The following is a 16,621-nucleotide window of genomic DNA, read 5'->3' as shown; positions in this document are numbered from 1 at the left end:
GCTCCAAGGGTTCCACCTGTGTCTGGTGGGTCTTTCAAAGTTCCACTATATTCCACCAAACCATCCTCTCCAATGTTGAATACTTGTTTCTCTCATCTACTTTCTCAGCAACCCAAACTACTCATGCAGCTTCTCCACCTCCCACATAATTACCGAAATAAAAAATGTACAACTGAGAAAAGTGACTCATTTTTTTCAGCTAAAGTCTGCTTCATCTTGACTTCCTTATGCTCATCCGTTCCCTAAACAGGAAACTTATATTCTTTTGGTTCTTCCCAAATTTGATTTTGGAATGAGCATTACCCCAAAACTATAAACGAGATGTGTTTCCAAAGTTTGCTTTGCTAGCAGCTTGAAACTTAGAATATCATTTCCTGAAGAAAAAAATCTAAGAGAGTTTAAGTTTCCCATCCAGACCAAAAAAGTACATGTAATCTCTATGTTATTTAGCTTTTGTTCAAAGAGACCTGGCTACCTAATGACCATGGACCATTCTTCTCCCTTCTTGATTCTCATTAAGTATTCTTAAAAAGGAAATAGACTAAATTAAAGAATATTCTCCCTCTCCAGAATTCCAAATGGGAGCCCATTCCTTCTCAGCCCCACTCCCCAGAAGGACTCAAATTTTTGTGTGTAAGAAACATACACTAGATGTTGTTAAGTCAATGATTACCTGGCCGTTTGTTTCTTCATTCCCTTGTAGGAAAATCTACTAGTATCTTTCCTTTTGTTTATCAGTTTGAGGAGAGATACAACAACATCAGACAGATGGATGCTTCCATTGCACATATACAGGAACCAGGAAAAACAACAGCAACAATTAAACTTCATAGTGCATAATTTTTCTAGCTAGAAATTAAAGAGAGTGAAAGGAGAGAGACAGAGCGTGTACATGCAACCACAGAAGATACTGTTTTAGATGTTAGGAAAGGGCTGACTCTTTAGCACCAGGCTTAGGAAGCAGATTAATGAGCTAAGAAGACAATAGCTATATCTTTTAAACTGCTACTCATCCTTAGTCCAGATCATAAGAAGTTTATTGTGTCAAGTATGGCCATCTTTCTGTTCATGTTAAAGTCTCTCTCTACAAAATGGTGACTGTTTGCTGAAGCAACCAGCTGGCACCACTTGGGTGAAATCCAAGTCTGTGTTGTCTTAGCTCTGTGTGAGATATCTATGAGGTGCCCAGTTATAAAATGTGCCAGAGTAGGCAGGTTCCATGAATGATCAGTGGGAACTGAGCAACCTTTGCCTTAGACCTAACCAAATTTTGCCATCACATACTACTCACTGGACACTGATATTTGTTCATTTGTGTAGGCTTCATTTACTGAACTCCTGTTTAATGGGAGTCTATTATGTGCACAGCGTTGAACTAAAGCTATATATAGGCAATAAATGAAACATAATTCCTACCCTGAAGGAGCTCCTACTATAACACAAGAGACAGATGTGTAAATGAATACTTATAATAAAGTCTATTGAATGTTTGTAGTAGAGGTATGTGCTTGACACAATGATGGCACAAAGGAGAGGATCATCATATCTGCCTGGAGGATCAGGGAGTTTCCACAAAGAAGAAAAAAACTCCAGGCACATTGTGGCAATAAATTGGAAATGTGTTATGTAGAAAAGGAGAGAAGGGAAGACATTCCAGGCAAAAGGAACAGAGTTTAGCAAGAGAGAAATGGGGCCGGCACTGTGGCATAGCGGTTAAGTGCGTGCGCTCCACTACTGGTGGCCCCGGTTCGGATGCCTGGCGCGCACCGATGCACCACTTGTCCAGCCATGTTGAGGCAGCATCCCACATACAGCACCTAGAAGGATGTGCAACTATGACATACAACCTATCTACTGGGGCTTTGGGGAGAAAAAGGGAAAAAAAAGGAGGAGGATTGGCAATGATGTTAACTCAGGGCCGGTCTTCCTCAGAAAAAAGAGGAGGATTGGCATGGATGTTAGCTCAGAGCTGACTTTCCTCACAAAAAAAAAAAAAAAAAAAAAGAAAGGGAGAAAGGATGAAATAATATGGGTTATTCCAAGAAATTATACCATTGCAATGGACTGTGGGATGTGAAGAGGGGTAAATCTGGAAGTTTAGAGAGATAGGCGGGGACCAGAAAATTAACAAGTAAATACTAAAAAAGAAAAATCAGATTGAGAGCAATCCTAAAAGAAAATAAAAGTGAGATGATGTATTAAAAAGTGACCTGGAGCCAGCCCTGATGGCCTAGTGGTTAAAGTTCAGTGTTCTCACCACTTCAGCAACCTGGGTTCAGTTCCTGGTCATGGAACCATGCCACTTGTCTGTCAGTTGCCATGCTGTAGCAGTGGCTCACATAGAAGAACCAGAAAGACTTACAACTAGAATATACAATTATGCACTGGGGCTTTGGGGAGTTAAAAAAAAAAAAAAAAGAGGAAGATTGGAAACAGATGTTAGCTCAGGGTGAATCTTTCCCAGCAAATAAAAAAATATAAGTGACTTGGACAGCACTCAGATGCATTTGTCACAGAAGGCCTCTCAAATAAAGACCCAGAGAAAGAGAATTTCAAGTAGACGGAGTAATACATGCAAAGTCCTTGAAGAGAGAAGGAGGCCAGTAAATTAAAAGGAGGCCAGTAGATTGGTGGCCAGGGGGTTATGATTATAAGAAGAAGTCAGAGAAGGAGCAAGGCCTGGATCACATAGGATTTTATAGGCCTTGGTAATAATGAGTTTGGTTTTGATATTAAGTGGAATGGGAACCTATCAAAAGTTTTTAAGTAGTGGAGACACATGATCTGATACACAGTTTTAAAAAGACTGCTCTGGCTATTAAGGGGAGAATGATTGTAAGAGGTTGAGGGCAAAAGAAGGGAGATTAGAAGGGAAGACTATTGCCTTAGTCTCCATGAGAGACCACTGGGTTAGAGATGACAGTGGAGATTGAGAAAAGTGGACAGAGTCAAGACACACTTTCAAGGTAGAGAGTGAGGAAAAAGGAGAAACAAAAGGGTATTTTGCTTTTTACATATAGAAACTAGAAAAAGTAGCAGTGTCTAATGATAAAAGGAACACTGGGGGAATGAATCAGGATTCCATTTTCATTTAGACGACTGGATGAGAAAGGGGAAGAGATTTAGGGACAAGAGATGATGACTTAGTTTTAGGATATGTTGAGATTGGGGTTCATGTGGATCATCAGAAAAAGATTTCCAGTAGAGAATTATATACACAGCTCTAGAGCCCAGGAATTAGAAAGCCTGGAGAATTTGAGACTCACAGGTCCATGTGAGAGTCGTAGGCATGGATTAGATTATCCATGGAGCTGTTGAGTAAGAACATACAAGAATAAAGACAAAAGTCTAGGTAACATCAACTTTTCAGAGATTAGTAGAGAAAGATGAACCAAGAAGGAAGAAAAAAAGATTGTGTAAGCAAAGATGTAGGAGAGAAAAACCAGCAGAAATAGGTGTTATGGAAGCCAAGAAAGTAAAGAGATTTGAGAAAGAAGGCATGTTTCATGGTTTCAAATGTCCCAGAAAGGTCATGCAAGATGGTGCTACTTGTCTTTCTGAGAGTTTCTGGAGCTTTCTATTTGTCTTGTACACTCTAGTCTAATACAGAGCTCTTATAGAGTAGATATCAATATGTCAATCAATGTGTTTCTTGAGCCAGGCACTGAACTGTATACCTTATCTTCGAAGAGTTTGCAAACTAATTGGGGGAAATCAGGTACATACAAACACAAATGGATTATTAAGTAAGGATCTGTTTAATGAATACCAAAGAAACAGGAATACCAAAGAAACCAAAGGTAGTATATGCTACTGAAGATCTAAGAGGAGAAGTCACAGAGAAATGTTGTAGTCAGGAAGACTTTGCAAATGAGGTAACTTTGCTTCAGGTTTGGTGAGATAGAGCTAGGCAGAAAGGGGACTTTCCAAGCAGTGGGAACGATAATGAACCTAAGTACATGGAAACTAATACTTAAATTCACACAAAGTCTGGCTGGGACAAAATGCAAACGTGGAGGAGGATCTTGGCTATAAAACATGTTATTTTAAGTTGGAAAGCCTTAGAGACAACTTAGCTCAATACGTTTGTTGTATATAAAAAGAAATGACAACCCAGAGATATTAAATTTGTTTAAATCACAAGCCTAGCGAATGGCAGAGCCAGTAAGAGGTAAGGCAAAAATAGGAGATTGGTATCAGACTCTGAGGAGCCTTGAAAAACAATCATAAATAAATAAATTAGAATTAACCCTGTAAACAAAGAAAAACATTGGAATTTTGAGAAAAGGGGAGTGAAATGTAAGATTAACCAACAGGCAGTGTGCAAAGGCGATGCAAAAGCAGGAATTTTAGTGACTATCCAGCCATTCTCACCTAGGATTTCTCAGCTGAACCACAGAAGACAAAAAAATGATTTGAGTGACTGTTTTCTCCATTCTCACGAGGATGGTATGTAACTAGTACCAATCTAGATGCAGAGGAAAGAGGTTAATTCATTATATACAATTATGAGCATTAGGGCCTGAGGGCGTTAGGGCTTGATTCTCTTCTAGAATGCTAGTTGAGAAAGGCTGGCAGGGGAAGGAAAGGACAGATGGGAAAGACACCGCAAATAGAATTTGGTAACTGATAGTATGGCTTTCATGAGGGAAGGAAGAGTAATCAGTTATTTCCATGTTATGAGCTGGGAAACTGGGAATGTGCTGGTATCTGCAAAAGGTATTGTCAAGATTAGGGGAGTCAGAGGTCTAACCTAGGGAGAAAATAATTAGTTTAACATGATACTTTCTGAGGTGACAACAAAGAATAAAAGGAAAAATAATATTTTTAATATCTGGAAATCTTGGATTATGGAAAAGTTAATTTTTCTATTGGTTTTCCTATGGTTCTCATGGGTTGGTTCTTTATGGATGGATTTTAACAATATAGCCAAGTTCAATAAAAGTAAAAATTTTGATAAGACATACTTAACAAAATATATTTCAGTTCCTACACAAACCAATCAGTTTCCAATGACACTAGAATGACAATGTAGAATTGTAAAGGCTTGCAGGAAAACCCTTAATTACTGAAAGATATAATCTAGCATAAAATAGGACAATATTTGTAATGTCAAAATTGGCATTTCTTTTCTTTAGCCAAGAATCAAGAGCTTCTTCCCGCTAAGTGAGGATAAAAACTGAATTTGGGACTAAGTATGCTTAAGTATACTAGTGCCCATACTTCTTGGATTCTTTCCTGAATACTCCTGTTCTTGGGCTTATTGTGTCTTCCAGATGACGTTCAGAAGTGAAGTCTGAGCCATCTGTGGTCATTAACGTTCCCATGACAGTTTTTACTAGAGGGTTATGAACCAATTCCAAACTGAGTAATTCTATTTTATAATTCCTCCTCACTTTTAAATTATGGTAATCTTCCTTTCCTCCTCTATACTGGTTTCACTCCAGAGATATAAGGTATGAAGTTCAAGATGGGAGAAAGAATATGCAAGAAACCAGGGCTTGTTGATGTTTTCTCTATAGCTCTCCAGTTAACTGGCCAAATGTACGAAGCACAAATCTGGCTGACATATCAAAAGCTATTGCCCTGTGTCTTTCAATTAAAGGCAACCAAAGCCATGAGGAATATTGAATTAAGAAGATTAGCATGAAAGACTTATTCAAATAAATACTAAATACCAACCTGATTTCTCCAGAGTAGCTTTCCCAGGTAATAAGAGAAAACAGAATCACCTTCTCTTTCATTGAAGTAAAAAAGTCCTTGAGATGCAAGGGTTTAGGGAAGATTGCAAATGGTACTTACTCTTCAGAAAAAAAAATGTTTGAAAAAAACCAAGCCTCCAAGTTAGATATGACTAAAGTAAGAGTCAAAAATTTTTTAAATGAGATAGTATCATTCTCCACTTCCTTTTGAAAATCTCAGAAACTTTTGGAACTATTAATCCGATAACTTTGGAAGAAAAATTCTCCAAGTGCTTGAGTAAAGATGAAATGGGGGGAGTTTACTGTGGATCACTTATAAAGTCTTACTATTCCTTTATATCTCTTAAACAAAATACTACTCTTTTTTCACTGATTTAAAGAGAAAGGACTTTGAAATGCAATATCCACCCAAAATATACTCAAAGCCTATTTCTTTTCCCCCATTAGAACCTTGTACGAGTCTGAATAGCCAAAGTGGGCTGCCCTCAATACAGCATGTACCTAGAAATCTAACTGCAAGTTAATTATTTAGAAACTGAAAATTTCCTGTTTAAAGAAATTCTGCTTTGATTTTTTTTTTTTTTTTTTTTTTTTTTTTTGGTAAATAATGGAGACACTTGCCTCTACTGGAGTTTGAGTAGAACTGTGGAATGCATCCTTTGAAAATAGCTGTCATAGGATCTAGTTTGGCAATTAAGAAGAGCTTTCACTTCTCGGCTTATACTCCAAGCAAGTAAATTGGTTTCTGAACCAAAGCAAAGTAAGAGTGAGAAAAGGATTTACATTCTAACAGCTCTCTAGTCTAATCTAGTTCGTAGGCTAGTTGTGCTGATTAAGAAGTTCTGAAGCCATTTAGAAAAGCAGCCAATTCCTGAGTTTCCTTAAACTTTGGAGATCATTTTTTCTTTGCCTCATCCAGCTCTTTTATATGTCATTAATGGGAAGATATTAGGGTCTTTCAAATTTTCATTTAAAAATAACACTTTTTGAATAGTTATTGGAACTGCGATTACAAATAATGGATGTAAGGCTAATTACCAAAATTCTACATTTAGAGCAAACTGGTGCATATGGAGACAACAGCTCAATATTTTAGCAAGTGCCAATTTGCTAAAAATAGATAAATATGATGATTATTGCTGGAATTAATTCAAGGACATTCAAAATGAGATGACTAATATCAAGGAGTAGCATTTCTCTGATATAAATCCAAGGGAGAAGTTTTACACCCATTATTGCCCAATCCTTTTGCAGAAAGAGATATCACAAACTAAAGAAGAAAAGTTAGAGCAAAGCTACACCATGCCAAATTAGCAAGAATATATGGTAGCTAGTGTCCTCTTAGACAGGTACCTGCCAGAGTTAAGCTTCTGGAAGACAGTGAAAACCCAGCACTTGTCAACTCCAGATGTGGAGATTTGCCTTAATCTTTCTTTTTTAGGTGTAAAAGCTCATGGGATCAGTTACCTGTGTGGCTACTGCCACAGTGGCTTTCCTTTTAGAATCATTAGTGGTGATAACTCTACCAACAAGAATGTGCAATACAGACTAAATTGAAAATAACCAAAGGGAAAAATTCGTGATCCACCACATTTGAGGTAAGTCCCTCCTGATCTGGGTAGCTACCCTATTATGGACATACAGGTATATACGTAAGAGACTCTTTCTCAGACAATTTACTCTCACACTGGATTCACAGGTGTGAGCTTCCACAAATTATGTCTAAACCATGTGACCTGGCCCTTCCTCCAGTCAGAGATGATTGGTCTATTGCTAACTAGCTGACCCAAGTAAGACCAATCAAATTCATTCATTCTCATTCTTTCTCTCATATTCTCCCTCTATATATAGATATAGATAGACATAGATAGATATTTCCAGCTCTCATTTAGAATTTTGAATTGAGAGACAGAGAAGCTGGGGTTATTAGTAACTGAGTCTTTTAAATACAGGGTTCCAGAAAGAAAGTCTATGAATTCCTGCTGTGGAGGTTCCCAGATCTACTCGGCTTCCCATAAGCTTGGTTGTTCAACTTCTTAATTCCATACAATTTCTAGTTTCCTTTCAGTAGATCCCTTTATAAACCCTTAAAGTTGATTTCAGTTACTTGTGCCCAATCAAAGGACACATAAATAATAGAAGTGTGCATGTGTGCGTGTGTGTGTGTGTGTATGTGTGTGTGGAGAGGGACAGAGACAGAGACAGAGGTGGCTAGACAGAAGAATTAAAGGTGATACTGACCATTAACAAAGTATAAATATAATTAAAGAAATAATTGTTTCTCTCTGGACACCAGCTTATTTCCAAATTTCTAGTTAGTATACTTTGCTATTAAACTCTATATAAGCTTCTCATATAAAATTATTTTTCAAAATATGCATGATATTAATTTTTCTGTTAGACTTTTGGCTTCTAGGAAAAATGGAATCTCTTGGACAAACTTGATCCAGTTATTATACTTAAAATATTTTCAAACATTATCCATATATTAAGAAATCAGATTCTTTGAGTTGCAAAATTCCACTGCTTGTATGAGAATTTGATACATTTTGTTTTATTAAATTGGTAACTTATTCCCATCAACCAGGGACCCAGGAGAACTGAAATGTCTTTTGTAGAGATACCGAGAGCTTAGAAGATTGTTTATGGCATTTAGAGTTGAGTTGGAAAAAGTTCAGGATTATATATCACTTCTCATCAAGGTTAATTCCTGATGCATTGAGGAACTCTGAAGTTGTATGGAAATGGTCCTCAGGTGATAATCTTTAAAGTGTGCTTCCCCCCATCACGCTTCATCCCCAGTTTCAGTCTCCCAACCAGCCCCAAATTCCCTCTCAACTCTTCTGCCTGACTGGGCCTTCACGTGATGGATGTGAGCACAGCAGGCCTGGTAATCTTAGTGCTGAGAACTTGGGCTGGAAGTGAAGTGGGGGTGGGGATGGGGATGGAGGAGAGGTAGCCAACTTAGCAAACGGGGAAGAGAAGAAATCCAGATGTGAAGAAAAGACTAAAACAGGAAAAGATATAAAGAAAAATAGTGGATATTTTGAATGCATTTGAACTGATCCTTGGGGTCTCATGACAAGTTAAATATTTGCTTATTTAAATTCTGTCACTGAAATTTTTGAAGGAAATGATAAAGGTATACTATGCTCCCATCCATTAGCATGATGAATATTTACTCTGCAGAGAATAGGAGAGAAGGGATGGGAATGGAAGATATTTATATATTCTATACGGACAGTAGGGTATTTCTTTGCATAGAACCATAAATGCTTTAGGTTTCAATATGTGGAATTCCTCAATTAACAATACCTTACACTTGAAAAACACATTCTTTGCAAAACACTTTTATTTTTATCACTTTATTTGAGCCTCACACCAACCTAGTAGAAAAGGCAAGTCAGGATTTGGAGTATTTTTTTTATGTGCCCACTACATAGACGACTAAACTGAGGCTCAGAAAGATTAAATTACTTACCCAAGGTCACATGACAAGCAATTGGTAGAGCCAGGTCTAGAACCCAGGGGAAGGGTTTATTCCACTACAAAGACATGAAATAGGACATTAAACAAACAACATCTAAGAAAATAAGATCTGTAAATGACTAAGGATAGGGAATATGGAGGGTCACACTCCCGTACCACAACCTGAACTCACTGCAAGTGTACCATTCTGATCTCAGCAGACAGGAGAGGGAATTGTAACTTTGAGCACAACCACTTTGTGAGGTGGCCCAAGAGTTGAGTGTGCATTTACACAGCGCCAGCTCTGAATAGGTACATAGGAATGGTCTTCTGTCCCAAAACCTGTCCCCCAATGGTCCATCATGATGATCCCTCCCTTCCTACTTTTATTCCCTCCATAAATATGTTTTATTGAGAAGCTACTGTGTATCAGATATAACTTAAAATACCTGTTTTGTCTAAAATGCCTATTTGGAAAGTTGGAAGGGACACACTTTTCTTAAAGTCCTCCTTTCATGGCCTCACCCACTAAACACTAGCAAGAGCTGGTATTACTTAATCAGAAAAACTCCACTTGGACCTAAGGGAAGGAGAGAAAAATAGGAAAACTCAAGGAAATAGATTGAGACCAATGAGCAACACAGAATAAGGGTGTGGAGATTGGGAAACACTACCCAATGTTAGCAGTTGAGGATAAACTTCACCTATAAATCATTTTGTCTTGCTGCTCTTCTCAAGGCCATGCCAATTCAGACAGAGAAAATATACTACTTAAAGTCTGGCAAAGAGTATTTTCATGGAAAGCTGTGGTTGCGGTTTGCCCCATATTGGCCACAATAGGCCTACTTCAGAATCCAAATCCCTTCAGTCTATTCAAACTTAAGAAAGATAAACTTGATCTGATTTTCATTCCGTTAGCAGACATTTGAGGGACTACTTACCATTCAATCTCCTTTTACTTCCATGCAAGATTTATCTTTGTGGATTATTATTATGTGGATACTTCATTGTGAAGGAAAGAACCCCAAATGAAGGTAAAATTAATTCTTGAACACAGGCCCCTGAGCACGGGCCAATACTATGTGCATTTTTTGAAGTTTGTGTGAATAATGAAATAAATCAACTAAGTGAAATGAGAGATTGAGTCAGAGTTTATTTGGAATAGTTGTGGAGCAAAGAAACATGTGTAAGGAGGTGGGGCCCAAAGGGAAGGGCACAAGAAGATCCAAGAGTGTGGTAACCATGTGTCTAAGCTGGGACTCTGCTAACCTCAAAGGGTGGGGCTAGTGTGCTTGTTGGTGGGGTAGGAGGACACTGAAGGGAGGTTTCCAGATAATATGGTACTTTTTGATAGTTTGGAGAAACACAGTATAAGTGGGCTCATTTAGTGCCTGCTTTCATTAAAAACTGATGGTTGTTGTGTCTAGGAATCAATAACAAGAATCAATGATGATCAGCTCCACTTCAAAATTTGATGCCAATAGATGAAAAAAAAACCTGCTAGTAGTTCCATCTGTTTAGATATGCCACAACTTATGAAAAGACTATAAACCTAGTTCCATACTCATTTAGCAAATAGATTATCCTCAGTTAAAACCAGTTACTTTATGTGCCAAGCATTGTGGTAGGCACTGGAGATAGAAAAGTAATTAAGATTCCACCCTTTCCCTTAAGCAGCTCACAGCATGGACACTAGTGTGTGGAAAAGAAATGCTATATAGTGCAACTAGTGATATAATAGTGGTAATGCAAAATATAGCATCGTCACAAAGAAGGTAGAAAAAAAGGGAGGTCAAGAATGGCTTCAAAAAGCTAACTGTTATAGGGGAAATGGGAATTTTCCATGCTGAGGGGAAAATGTAATGTGGACAGAGAGTAAAGTTTGAGCAAAGGCACCAAGGCCTGAAATACTGATGTGATGTCATAAAGTGAGAGGAGCAGGTATTTGAGGATGGCACTGGAAAGGTAGGCAAGGCCGGATCATGTCATCCATGCTGAAGAGTTTGTATTTTAGCTTACAGTTAACAGGGAACCATTAGAGGATTTAACAAGGAAAATAATATGACCAGATTTATGTTAGGTAAAGATAAGTGCAATGTTATTTGCAAAGAGAATTGAAGGAGAGCAAGATGGAGGTAGGGAGTCCATGTAAGAGCTATTGACTCACGTGGGTAGTTAAAACTCTAGACATGGATGAGATCACCTAGAATTAGTGTGTAGAATGAAAAGAGAAGTGGATCAAGATCATTAACCAGGAGGTAATTGATATCTGGGGAGAAGAGAGTGAAAGAAGCCAGCAAAGAAGCTAAGAAGGACCTACCTGAGAGGGAGGAGAATGAGGAGTCCTATCATGGGGCCAAGTGAGGACAGAGTTTCAGGAAGAGAGAGGGACAATACAAAACACCAAAGAGATGTCAAATAAGATGTAAACTGAAGAGTCACTGGATGCGGTGTCTTTTTCAGAATATGTTTCAATGGAATTACATGAACAGAAGCCTCATTAAAGTCAATGGAACAGTGAATGGGGAGTAATGAAGCGGAGGAATCATCCATGACCAGAAGGAACTACTCGCTAACAGCAAAAGGCTGTGTAGTAGACACTTGACAATCCTGAAAAAACTGGCAATTCTAAGCCAAGCCTCACATTGCCAAACTTGGAGAGAAAATTTTCTTGTATTTGTGTTGATCTTTGTTCTCACATCAATTTTGTTTAATCCCTACAAAAACCCTTAAAGGTAAGCAGGGTGGGATTTTTGTTTGTTTGTTTTTTGTTTTTGTTTTTTAGTCTCTATCCTGTGGGAGGAAACTGAAGCCCAAGATTACGTGATTCATTCAAGATCACAGAATCAGTAAGTGGCCTAAGCTAAGGACTCTCAGCACAGTGCTCTTCCCAACACCTCAGAGAATGTTGTGAAAACTTTAATACAGTGGTGCAGAGATACCCTGACCACACTTCAGAAATTCAAAAGGAAAAATTCTGGCCCAAAATCACTTCTTTGATTGACAACAGACGTGATTGGTTGCCTGCATGCCCCTATCACAGCTAATAGGGAAGTGACTAGTTAAATGCTGTATCTTCTCTTGAGATGACCTGGATCTGTGCATCCTTTGAAATGCTCCTTTAATATTAGAGAAAAATTTTAGACTTGTCTTACTTTATCAGTATGAACAAGGGGAACATTTAGTTAGTATACATGCTCTACTATTGCCTGAAAGAACCTGCCCCCCTTCCTTATGGGGCTAGGTAAAACTGGAGTATGTGGCTTAATTAGCCCCAGGCATAATACTGACAATTTCACTATGAGGGAGGCAAAGGAGACCTTAAACCACTCTCCATCTCAGTGAACAGGAGCACTGCCCTTTAGCATAGAACATGAAAGGAGGTTTCTGTAGTTATGCCAGCTCAGCAAAAGAGAAAATTAACCCTAGATTTTCTTATCCCACTGCCTCAGCATGGGTGGAAGGAGGGGGGACCAGAGTTACAGACTGTCAGCATGAGGGAACAGGGCTCATTGTGTATGCACCCTGGCATTGGGAGAAGGAATTACAGAGTCACCAGAAATGAACACGTTTCCAGGTTCACCATGAATTTTTTAAGATTCTTTGCAAGTCCCGATAATGTGGAAGAAAAAAAAAAAAAGCCCTTTAAATGATTTCTTCTTCTGTTTAAATTTGGAAATGTATGGTAGAAATCACCATTAAAAAAAATGAACGGTTTCAATTATATTAAGTAGAATGTCTCCATTTAATTAATTCACTTAGTCCCTGGGTGACACTGGGTGTGGTTCAGTGAGATTTAGGAGGAATCCAATTTATCACCAGGAGGAATCGTCTGCACCAAGCAGCAAGGCAGCATCCTTCCACACCATTCCAACACTGCAAAGGACAGGCGCAGCGAGGTGGGAATTCTAAACCACAGATCACACTCTCTAAGATAAGAATTATTTGTTGCATGGAGAAAAAGGCAGATGTTGGTGGGGTGAGGGGTGTGGGTGTAGGGGCTCTACTTGATTGCGTAGATATTCTTTACATTTCAATTACAAATTAAAGTCGTTATTTTTAAACAAAGGAAACATCTCAGTTTTCTTGCTTTGTGGACACAGATCACATCTTGCAAGTTTTTCATCATCTGTGATATGCATGGTAATTAAGCTATTTAAAGTTAGCCCCAAGATATTTGAAAATTATAAGCCAGTAAAATCTCAGGGATTCTTGTATTTTATTCCTCCTTTGCCCACTCCTTTACTATCTTCTCATCTCCACCCCACTCCCATTCTCTTCTTCCTGCCATAATAATCTATAGTGGTAATTAATGGCTACTAAAGATCATTTATGCTTTCTTCTCACCCATGGGCAATGTACTACAACTCAGAAATCCAAGATTGCTTCTTTATGCAGCTCAAGTGGAAGAGGAAGGAAGTGCAATCCTTCCAGCCCCCTCCCACGTTTCTGCTGGATTTCATGGGTGTGGCGGAGTTTAGACCTTTGCAGGGTTTTGCCCTTGTTTTATTCCCTGTTAAGGACTAGGATGATGAACAGACAGCAGAAGAAGGATAAACACAACCGGAATGATATAGATCATTTCACCCACAAGTGGGAATCCTGTGTGAGACCTAAGTTCTCATGCTATATAAATGCCAGTCAGTGTGGTGTGGAGTCCACGCCCTGAATACACCATTTCCTTCAGTCTGATTTAATGGTATCCTAAATACTGACTTATGTGAATGATACATAACGGTGGTCAATAGTGGACATGACAATTTCACACAAAAGTACAGATGTATAAAATAAATGGGCAAAATAGGACAATTTTCTTTCTTGAATATAAATTATGCTAAAACGCATGCAGGCATGTGGAAACCACACAGAGTACATGCGTGACTGTTGTACATGAAGTATGTGGATGCTATACACATTTACATGCAAATTTCTACAACTCCTAAACACACAATTTCAGCTTCATCACTTTGCACACATCCCAGTGAACGCTTGGGGCTGTCAGTGAGATAGGACCCACGTGAAGGCAGCTGTCCCCTTTTTGAGAAGGGAATTCCTTCAGCTTCATTTCCCTTTCTAAAAATCGTACTTGGTTTCCTTTATCGAAGGGGCTGTGTATACATGTATGTGTATACATAGGGTGGCCAAAAGTCATACACCAGCATATTTTCTTTTCCAAAATTAAGGCTTTTTTAATGAATAGCATTGGTTTCCTTAGGGCTCCGCCTTCCTAAATTTTATTTCCCCAGCTCACCAGTGGGGCAACCTCAGAACATTTCCTTGACAGTGTGCTTAACCCAGCCACCTGTATCTATTGCGTTTATGTATTAGAATGAAGGAAGACAAGGAGAGGAAATGTCCTGGTTTGAAAAACCAGCCAATGGAAGCATCAATCTCTGGACCCATAGAGGAGTTTAGGGAAACGCTGCATATAGGACTCTCATGCTCTTCCCCAAACACACCTACATAAACCACACACAAAACCCCAGGTGCCTGCTACTTTATTTATTTATTTACTTACTTATTTATTTATTTCATTTATATTTATGCCTCTCCACCCGCTACGCCCACTGCTCTGATACTCTGCTTCTGTCTCCCTTCCCCTTCCTCTTCCTTCTCCTTCATCCTCACTCCCCACCCCTCCTTCCAGGGCGCTGGCTAAATGTGCAAAGCTGGCAGGCTGTTTCCATTCCCCCCTCCACCCCCTTCGGATTCAGCGAGTGTATTACAAATTGCCCAGTATCCAATACCTGCACAGGAATAATGCCCAAATCCTCTCTCTCGCACCCCACCCCTAAGGCAATCAATCTGCAAAGGGCTTTTTTGACCAAGATTGCCTCCCCTCCCACGGGCACGCACACACACATGCACAAGCACACACTGGCCCATATCCCACACCCATTTTTCTCCTTAACCTTCACCAAAATCACTCAAACGTGTTCCAATCAATGTTTGAAAGCTTCATTTGGAGAATGCCGCGGCACTGTCGGTTGCTGCGGAATGCTGTACTTGTCGTTCCTCCCCGCCCTCATCCCAATCAAGTTTCCAAAATGCCTTTCAAGAAATAAGTGAGCAATTTGAAATGGAAGAAAAACCTGGGCAATGGGGGAAGGAGGGAGGAGGGGACTCGGATTCTTGCTAATCTTGTATGTATCCCTCTTCCTGATGAAAATGAGTCACTATGCTTATTACCCAGAACATTAGCCCGTCTCTGGTCACGGACAATCCCAGGAAAGACGCAACGGAAGGGGAGAAGAGAAAAGACCTGATTTCCAACAGGTAATACCCGGCTCGTCCTTCCCATCCCATCAGAGCTCAAAGCTCCTAGGGGCGTGGTCCACCCTCTCCTCCGACCAGCTGGTGCACAATCGGTTACTGCTCTCGGGGAGGGGATTTTCTCCTTCCACAAGGCCAATTTCTCCCCCAGCCTCAGTTGCCTTTAGATTCTCTTTTTTAAAAAACATCTCCCAAATCACAGTTTCATTCATTCCTTGAAAAATAAATAATTAAATAAATAAAAGCTTCACATGTTTTTCCTTTAATACCTGCGCCCATTTGAAGCTCATGCATGTACGAAATAAGGCTTCTTCCGCAGCACATGTGACAAAATTGTACGACAGAACAAGCAATACTCATTACTGAATGTTATTCCTTTAACCTCGCTTTTTGCAAATAATATAAAGACTTGCTTCCCCACCTCGTGGATAGAGCCCACATCTTTTCCCCACGCTCCTTTCTATATCCACATCCGCAAAATCAGAGACCTAAAACCCCGAACATTGACGAATAGCCAAAAGAAATCTTATTTCTAGCCAAACAGGCGTATTTTTTCTAACCTCATCCTAATTACTAGCAGCATTCCAAAACCAGAGCATGAAAGACAGAAGAGAATAAAAGCTGGGGTGCAACCATCAGTTACCACATGCTAAGGAAACGCGAGCACCATGGCCAGAGCAAGAAGCAGTTAAAATATTTTTTCTGCCCTTACAGGGAAATATTGTACTCTGGTAATTTCACAGCAGCAAGAAGTAAAAATCTTTAGCTCTACCTGTTTGGTTCTTCTCATACAGCACAGCATGGTTGTATCGTCCCTTGCCTTCTTCCTGCCTTCTCTCCTTTCCTCCTCTCTTTCTTTTCCCCCCCTCTCCACCTCTTTTCTGCTCGCTTGCTCACTCGCTCTCTCGCGCTAGCGCGCTCTCTCTCTCCCTCCCTCTCTCTCTCTCCCTCACACACACCAGGGCAGTTAGCAGCAACTGTAAGGTCCACAGCTATTGCTCATCGCACATGCTCCCTCTCTCTCTCCACCCCCCCCCCCGCCCCCGCTCTCTCTCCCTGGCTCTCACTTTCTCCTCTACCCTGTTCCTCTCTTTTCTTTTCCCCCCACCCACTCTGTCTGTCTGTCTCTTTCTTCCCTCTCTCTCAATCTCTTTCTCAGAATTGTTCACTAGCTTTCA

At 39.6% G+C, this 16,621-nt stretch overlaps 1 protein-coding gene across 2 annotated transcripts in view; it reads right to left on the bottom strand.

The window, feature by feature from the left end:
- The window catches only part of GAP43 (growth associated protein 43), a 99,277-nt gene extending 82,870 nt beyond the window's left edge, over positions 1 to 16,407 (bottom strand). The window contains exon 1 of one of the 2 annotated variants that reach the window (XM_087439640.1): positions 16,216 to 16,407. In XM_087439640.1, coding sequence (XP_087295766.1) covers positions 16,216 to 16,245 — 30 coding nt within the window. In that variant the 5' untranslated portion in view covers positions 16,246 to 16,407. The remainder of the gene's footprint in view (positions 1 to 16,215) is intronic. The other variant, XM_004436552.3, reaches the window with a different exon arrangement.
- Between the last annotated feature and the right edge of the window lie 214 nt (positions 16,408 to 16,621).

Source organism: Ceratotherium simum, chromosome 15, assembly GCF_057802395.1.
Source record: "Ceratotherium simum simum isolate JZ-2026a chromosome 15, ASM5780239v1, whole genome shotgun sequence".
NCBI lineage: Eukaryota > Metazoa > Chordata > Mammalia > Perissodactyla > Rhinocerotidae > Ceratotherium > Ceratotherium simum.
The sequence above is the reverse complement of the archived record's forward strand: the minus strand, read 5'-3'. Positions and strand labels throughout refer to the sequence as shown.